We start from the raw sequence: 7,937 nt of genomic DNA on the forward strand, positions 1-7,937 counted from the left end.
GTCAACAGGAGTATGCATAACACTAAATGGCATGGTGGCGATGATCAAGGAAGGGATACGTATGCAAAGAAAAACGAAAAGAACAAGCAAGCAAGCAGGCAAACAAGAAAAAGTATGACAATTTACAGCAAAGCGAACAGAGAGGTTTTTGATGAAATTGAATCGTTTTAAAAGCACAAAAACAGAGCACAGCAAGCAGAAGACACAGGGAGGAAGCAGGAGGGGAACGGAGCAGCTGGAGAGCGCAAGGCAGGGTAACGAAAGAGAGGTTGGAAGAGTACACAACCGAGGCCCATAACCTATTAAAGGTATATGTCCAGTACAGTGTAATGTGTGTGGACAAGGCGATTGTCACAGAGGTATCCAACCAGTCGAAGTGTACACGAGAACATGGATTGAAGCAAGGCGAAGGAACAAGACAGAACAAGACAGAAGGAGGGAAGTGGAACGACCGAGGTCAAGAAGGAAAATAGTACCGATCCAGGGAGATCGCTCCCATTTATAGCAGGTGGAAACACACACACAGTGGAGACAGAGAATGGACTATCACACTGAAGACAGGTGGAAGCGATATCAGCAATCTGTTGGGACCAACAGATGCCACAACAAGATGATACACCAAGATGGTACAGCAAGATGTTACACAACAAGGTGGGACAACATCAAGTTAAATAAATCAAGTACCAGAGGACACACAACGTGGTAAAGTATACCGTCTCAGATTGTGCCTCTAATACTTGGGGGCAGCGTGTAGAGGTGGTTGATGAGGCTAGGCACGTACTGCATGGCCGTGAGGAGGGCCTGAAGCGAGACACCGGTCGTCAGCATGTCATTGAGCTTGCCAGCAATGTGCTTTGCCTTGTCGTTCAGCTGCTTCTTCATCCACTCGCGACGGCCAATCGGCGTTCCCAAGACCGTCATGCCCGTGTTGGCCGTCTCGCGCACGGCATCTGGCAAGGCAGACTCGATAGCAGCGATGGAAGCCGAATGGTGGCGAGGCATGTAGAAGCGGCTCTTACTGGGCTGCAGATGAAGGCCAGCAGACTCTGCACGAGCCTTGACAATCTCGACGTCGGCCGCCACGTCCTCCGCGGGACCCATCAGTACAATGTCGTCGAGGTACTTGATGACCTTGCAGCGGTAGTCAGTGGTGGTGTCGAGGAGACCCAGGACCTCACAGGAGTACAGGGCAAAGAAGAAGGGCGATAGCTCGTTGCCCTGCACAATGCCTTGGCCAACATCAATGTCAATCACCTTGAAGAATTTGTCGACAATGCAGTGGGTAGTGGGTCGAGCATAGTGTCGTTCAAAGGCGCGCAAGAGGCCAGGGACCTTGTCGGCCACAATCTCGTGCAGCCGTGCTCGGTCGGTGTAGTTGAAGGCACTCTTGAAATCGAGGGAGAGCATGGTCCAGCCCGGGGTAGACTCACAGGCTTGAAGCTCACCAAAGGCCATGCCAACCGCTGCTGAAATGCCGTCCTTGACTCCGACGGCCAGCTCTGGACTGGCCTGTAGCAAGTGGGCAATATGGGGCTGCTGCTGCTCGAGCAGAGCGCGGTTGACAACCTTGTTGAAGATGGAATCCGTGCCCACGGGTCGAAACTTCCATTGGCCTTCTCCAGGATAGTGTAGTTGATGGAGCAAAGGGCATGTCGAATCGACTCGGGCACGGTGTTGTTGGCAATTCAGGCCCTCCTCACGGCCATGCAGTACGTGCCTAGCCTCATCAACCACCTCTACACGCTGCCCCCAAGTCTGACGTCGGGCTTGTCCGAGCTCTTGAACCGTGCTTGCAAGGACACCTTTGTCAAAGCCTTTTTTGCCAAGGTAAACCTGTCTGCACCGGCTGGAGCTGAAGGTCATGACGTTACGCTGGAACAGCTCCTGGAGGCTCGCCTCTTCACGCGGGCCAACACCGGGGGCTTTGGCCTGCACGACTTGGTTGAGTGCGATCCGGTGGCTTATGTCTGCAACATGGCCAAGCTGGCCACTCGCTACCCTCGGGTCTACGATCGACTTTTGGAGGATGCATCGAGGGCTGCCGACTTTGAGGACCACGTGCAGCGAGCTGGCTTCCAGATGGCCACGGTCAAGGACGCGGCGACCCAGCGACCAGCTGAGATCATTGCCCTCCGCTCCAAGGCCGCACTGGACGACCTGATGGCCAAGTGCGCGCTGGACCTGCAGCAGGCATATCTGGCCTCGCGCGAGTAGGGCGTCAGCACTGTCTTGACCATGCGGGGTCGAGACAAGTTGCGTCGCTTGAGCGACACGACCTTTGCCATTGCGGTCGTGTCCATGATGGGTTTTGGCCTCCATGAACTCATCAACGTCAAGCCGACGGACAAGTGCCCGCTCTGCAGCAGCAAGACACCTCAGCCGCGACTGACCCGCGAGCACCTGCTAACCTGCCGTCCCATCAAGCGTCACAACGCCCTTCGCGACGAGATGGGCCGCCTGCTCAGCCCAACCCCCGACCACCTCGCAAGCCTGCATCAAGGTGGGCGCTGCCCTTCGCCGAGCCGAAAAGGAGAAGCGCGACTACTACACCGGTTTCAACCATGGAAAAACTCTGATCGTCCCTGCGGCGATGACGACAACCGGTGGGTTCGCCTCCTCCTTTGTGGATCTGCTTGGTCAGCTCGCCCGCTGCGCCGAGGCCCGTGGTGTGTACCAGCCGGGGCTGGATGAGGCCTTTGTTCCTCGGTGGAAGGGTCGCTTTGCGGCGCTGGTCCATCAGATGAACGCTGACCACATCCAGCGCCACTTTGGCGGTGTCTGCCTGCGCTCGTCGTAGGTAGGCACCGCCTCGGGGGTCCCTCTGTGGGGATCCCTGTGTGCACCCGTCACTCCCTAGGTGGTTCCTCGTTGTGTCTGTTGATGGCTTGACTTGTATTTTTGTTTTAATTTTGCTTTAATTTTTGCTGTATTTTGTGGTATTTTTGCTGAATTTTTGTAAAGTCCTTTGTATGATGCCTTTGTCTTCTGTGGTCGGTTGTTTTCTCCGACGTTGTGTCTCGTTGGATGTGAGCGTGCCGTGGTGTTCATTGTGTTTGTGCTGTGATGGCTTGTAGTTGTGATGTGTGACTGCCCTTTTGGGTGTCTTGTGTTTGAAATGGCCGTATCTCTGGTTATACTTGGTCGTTTTGTACGATTTTTGTTTCTATGTGCAGGATTCTTCGCGCTTGTACTTCTTGGCATGATAAAAGCCAGTGTATGTAACTTGTTCTCTTGTGTTGTTTTGCGTGACGTAGTGATTTTGATGTCGGGGTTGCACAGCTTTGCTTTCAGCTCTGAGGTTCAAACACCTAATTTATTATTATCTGGTTATACTTGGTCGTTTTGTACGATTTTTGTTTCTATGTGCGTAATTCTTCGCGCTTGTACTACTCGGCATGATAGGAGCCGATGAAAATGTCTTGTTCTCTTGTGTTGTTTTGCGTGCCGTCGTGATTTTGATGTCGGGGTTGCACAGCTTTGCTTTCGGCTCTTATTAGAGAGGTATGAACGCAACCAGCTCGATGTCCGGTTCTGCGGGACCAAGGACATGGTTGCTGACCTTCTCACCAAGCTGCTCAATGGACCGAGCCATCGTCGTTTGTGTGACATGCTCTTTCGTTCTCAGCTTGAAGGGGAGTATTAGAGGCACAATCTGAGACGGTATACTTTACCACGTAGTGTGTCCTTTGGTACTTGATGTTGTCCCACCTTGTTGTGTAACATCTGGTTGTACCATCTTGTTGTGGCATCTTGTTGTGGCATCTGTTGTATCCAACAGATTGCTGATATCGCTTCCACCTGTCTTCAGTGTGATAGTCCATTCTCTGTCTCCACTGTGTGTGTGTGTTTCCACCTGCTATAAATGGGAGCGATCTCCCTGGATCGGTACCATTTTCCTTCTTGACCTCGGTCGTTCCACTTCCCTCCTTCTGTCTTGTTCTGTCTTGTTCCTTCGCCTTGCTTCAATCCATGTTCTCGTATGCACTTCGATTGGTTGGATACCTCTGTGACAATCGCCTTGTCCACACACATTACACTGTACTGGACATACACCTTTAATAATGTCTAAGCAGGCCTGCTCAGATCAGTACGTGTCAGAGAAGGACCCGCTCAGATCAGACAGCTCAATAGCAGGCCCCTGCTCATATCAGCCCATGTCAGATCAGCCCGTATCGGAGCAGGCCTGCTCAGATGAGCTCGTTTCAGAACACGCATTTCAAGCAATGGCACTCAGTTCAATCACTCGTTTTATTTATGCAGGGGATTACAGATCAGGGCTCAACAAATCGAGCTCGGCGAGGACTCAGCGAAAAACAACAGCAGAATAACATAAAACTGCGTTCACATGTTAATTTGATGGTGACAAAATTGGACGTGATCGTTGACCCATGCTCGCGATAGCATGGCACAAGCTTCGCTAGAGCTACGGGAGCCCCAGCTACGGGGTACGAAGGTGCAACTATCAAACCTAATAGGCAATGGAATTTTGTTTCGCCTGGAGAACGTCGTAGAGGTAGGTGCGCGTGTTCAGGTAGGAGTGGTAAATGCGATCACGAATGAAAATAGCTGCTTCGGCATCAGACATTTGTGGCTGGAAGCGAGCTCGGAGATGTTGCAAAATTTTGTTGGTTCGGAAGCACGGGAGTCCAGTGTCCAGCATGAGCTCGACAAGCGAGATGATTTGCTCCGTCATCGGCCGAACGGCGAGATAGCAGCGAACGCAAAGCTCAAGGAACCATCTAGATTGATTTATGAAGAAGATGAGTTGACTGAAAGTGAGACCCACGTCCAGTGAGAACAGTTTGGCAGTTGAACGCAAATGTACTGGAACTGACTTGAATGGCTCAGCAGCACGATCGCCGCCCATAATGTCGGCCATCTCGCGCGTCAACTTGAGATCAGGCTCAAATCCAATGTTGCCACCAGGAGATGACTCAAACATGAAGCCTTCCGATCAAGCATGGACAGGCAAGGTGCATGAGTTTTCAAAGGGCGCAAGAAGGGAGTGAGCATGGGAATGCATGCCTTCGCACCAAAGTCAATGTGAATCAAATGACCAGCGTCATCGACCATGATATTGCCGTTGTGACGATCTTTGATCTGGAGCAAAAACCCAATGATGCTGTATGCCGCCATGCTGCGAATAAAGTTTCGTCGCGCCTGTGTGAAGCACAAATCCATCATCAGGGAGGGTCAGCCCGGTTGAAGATGAAGAAATTTCAGGCCTTTGAAACACCGACCGATTGAAAGGCAACAGTGTCTTCGTTGCCGTAGTGCTGCAGAAAGTATTGGTGCAGATTGGCGTTGGTCGCACGACCGAGCTGATCTCGACTCTTGGCATTGGGAACGCACTCGATCACACCACACCCAGGAGCCGTGGCCACAACCCTTGTTCCGTGCGAAATCAGGTCGACAATCAGGTTGTTCCAACGACAAAGTGAAAAACTCAAAAACAAAAGAGCATGGCGAGGAAAGAAAAATAAAAAAAAAAATAGGACCACCAACCGGTATGGAAACAGCGCTACGTCGAGCTGAATTTCAGCAAACACCTGCTTGAAGAGGCGCATAATCTGCAAAGCGAGCATATCTTGGCGTACATCGTCGCCCACTTTGAAAATGCACGAGAGGCGATGTGACTTGCGCTTTTCAAGCTGTTGATATGTGCATTATGTATGTTCACACACACACACGTCAAATTATGAGACCATGCCAGCGTTGAAAAAAAGCCACACGTTGTTTTTATCCTCCCCTTCGCCATACAAATGCAACTGGCGCCGAAAACAAATCCACAGCAAAGAAACCAGGGGAGAGATTGTAGGCCGAATGCCAAACCTGTTCGCGTGATGCTTCGTAGTCCTCCATCTCGCTAAGGGTACAGTCGATGACATCAAAAGTGGCCAGGTATGGCGCTTTGGCCGCACTCTATTCATGCCAGAGAATTTGATTTGAGATTGGTATGTGATTTCGAGCCGAAGCAATCAAAGGCTGCTTAAGCTTGATAGCGTTCAAGTCCAACCTGCATGGGATGCCCTGAGTTGTAGTCAATTCCGACAACGACACCCTCTGGAATGGCGGGCAAATAGCACCCATCCTGCAAGTGCACCTTGGCCAGTTCTTCCAAACAAGCTGCCTGTATCGCGACGGAAGACGTGAAGGCGCAGGGTAACTAGGCCGTGACAGAGAGCTGCAGGACTACGTACTTTGCGCTTTGGGCCAAGAGGCTTATCACGAATTCTTCCTGAGACGTCAGTGACTTGATCAAAAAAGTCAAACTCACGCTCATAAAACTGCTGGCCAGCATCACTCATCTGCGCCTGTCACACGAATGACAGAATGCAGGGAACAAACATGCCATGCAGCTTTTGAGCAATATGCAGGAGAGGGAAGAGCGAGGAGAGAGGAGCAAAGAGTAAGACCTGAATAGCTTTGATCATTTCCTCCAACATATCACCGATGATCTCATCGCGGTGCTCAGCCTCATCATCTCTGAAATGGCGACAAATGGAAATGAGGCCAAGGCAAAGCCAAACAACGTGAGCAAAAGTTGACACGCTTTGCAAGCAAATGAAGGCAACGCGTTTGCAAATCACACTTGTAAACGTTGGTTTTCATGTTCCAGATCATTTGATGTGCCAGCAAATTTGAGTGATGAGCAGCGCGAAGCATGTAATCTCTGATGTATCCTTTCCGGTCGCAGCGCAGTGCTTGTACAATCTGTGGAATGTAAAACAGAATGACGTCGGGCTTGAAGCTGTTTAGAACGCGGAGTGCGTAGAGGACGATGTGGTCTGCTTCTGGATACAAGCGCAAAAGTGAAAGAGCAGTCACAGGCGCAACAGGCGTCCAAGACAGGATGGCGCGTGCAGTTGCGGCTGCATCCTGACTATAATTGTTGAGGAGATATTTCAGCGCCTCTGGAATTCCAGCATAAATGACAGGCCGCCGAAGAACCTCCTGGCTAACGAGGCGTTGCAGGTGCTCCACGTTGTTGAATCGGCGCGCGAGAAACACGATACTTTCGGGCAGTGTGGCAAGGGCGACGTCAAAGTACTCCTTCCAGGTGCGATCGGAGGGACGCTGTGAGGGCTTGCTGAATGCCTTCATTTCACTCAGGTATGCCACGGTGGTGTCGCGACCTGTGGCAGCAGCGTCGTGCCATGCAACCAATCGATCCGCTTCGTGCCGCGTCAAGACAAGCATCAAGTCGCAGGCTCGCACAAATCGCAAATGGCCTTGGATCGCAAAGAAACAAAGAAAAGAGGCGACAATGGTTACTTAGATTCTAGACGAGGCACCTCATGGCTCAAGAGTAAATGTGCGAGCTTACTTTGCCTGTGGGTCCGCAGAGTCAGCTCAAGCTGCTTGCAAAGCTGGCGGTCCTTTTGCAAAGAAACGTAGAAGCGGCCCAACGACTCCAATTCCTAGGTAAATGGCGATAAGCTATTAGATAAACTGTCAAGAGCTGGAGTGCATGCAAGTGGCGGCAAGAGCAACGGGGTGGTTGGCTGCCTTCCCGAACAAATGGGGACACCCGCCTTTGACACTTTCTGGTTAGGTTCATTCGATGCCACTGAGTGCTAACATACATCTGTGAGATCGGGCTTGCAGGGGATGCGTGGAGCATGCGCCATGTAGCAAAGTAGTGCATAGAATAGTTGTTGGCGCAGTATCACACGCAACCCCGAGGCCATGTCTCCCAGGCCATGCAACAGGGTGAGTGCCAGGTTGAAAAGATTGAATCTAAGAAGAGTTGTTTCAGTCAAAAGATGAAACAAACTGTCATGAACGCAAGGACCTTGAATGGTTCACATGTGTGTATGCACAAAGAGACCCCCTCCCCCTTCTTCAAGCAAGAAAACCAAAAACCAAAAACCAAAAACCAAAAACCAAAAACCAAAAACCAAAAACCAAAAACCAAAAACCAACCCCCCCCCCCC

At 51.2% G+C, this 7,937-nt stretch overlaps 3 protein-coding genes across 3 annotated transcripts in view; 1 reads left to right on the forward strand and 2 right to left on the reverse strand.

The window, feature by feature from the left end:
* Window positions 1–717: 717 nt before the first annotated feature.
* On the reverse strand, window positions 718–1,407 carry MONBRDRAFT_21894 (uncharacterized protein; the record flags this gene model as incomplete). The annotated part of the gene is made up of 1 exon (XM_001742486.1): window positions 718–1,407. The coding sequence occupies one exon, from the start codon at window positions 1,405–1,407 to the stop codon at window positions 718–720; it is 690 nt and encodes a 229-aa protein (XP_001742538.1).
* A 297-nt stretch (window positions 1,408–1,704) lies between these two features.
* Window positions 1,705–2,797, forward strand: MONBRDRAFT_21895 (uncharacterized protein; the record flags this gene model as incomplete). Its single annotated transcript, XM_001742032.1, has 2 exons — window positions 1,705–2,210; window positions 2,425–2,797. 2 exons carry the CDS (start codon window positions 1,705–1,707, stop codon window positions 2,795–2,797), a joined length of 879 nt encoding a protein of 292 aa, XP_001742084.1.
* Window positions 2,798–4,468: 1,671 nt separating this feature from the next.
* The window catches only part of MONBRDRAFT_169 (uncharacterized protein), a gene marked incomplete at both ends in the record, with an annotated part of 3,950 nt that continues 481 nt past the window's right edge, over window positions 4,469–7,937 (reverse strand). Inside the window, 12 exon segments of the mRNA XM_001742487.2 lie at window positions 4,469–4,739; window positions 4,836–4,947; window positions 5,034–5,160; window positions 5,241–5,388; window positions 5,506–5,651; window positions 5,833–5,922; window positions 6,017–6,130; window positions 6,201–6,314; window positions 6,417–6,486; window positions 6,593–7,274; window positions 7,289–7,421; window positions 7,587–7,740. Coding sequence (XP_001742539.1) covers window positions 4,469–4,739; window positions 4,836–4,947; window positions 5,034–5,160; window positions 5,241–5,388; window positions 5,506–5,651; window positions 5,833–5,922; window positions 6,017–6,130; window positions 6,201–6,314; window positions 6,417–6,486; window positions 6,593–7,274; window positions 7,289–7,421; window positions 7,587–7,740 — 2,161 coding nt within the window.

Source organism: Monosiga brevicollis, genomic scaffold (genome assembly GCF_000002865.3).
Source record: "Monosiga brevicollis MX1 MONBRscaffold_2 genomic scaffold, whole genome shotgun sequence".
Lineage (NCBI taxonomy): Eukaryota > Choanoflagellata > Craspedida > Salpingoecidae > Monosiga > Monosiga brevicollis.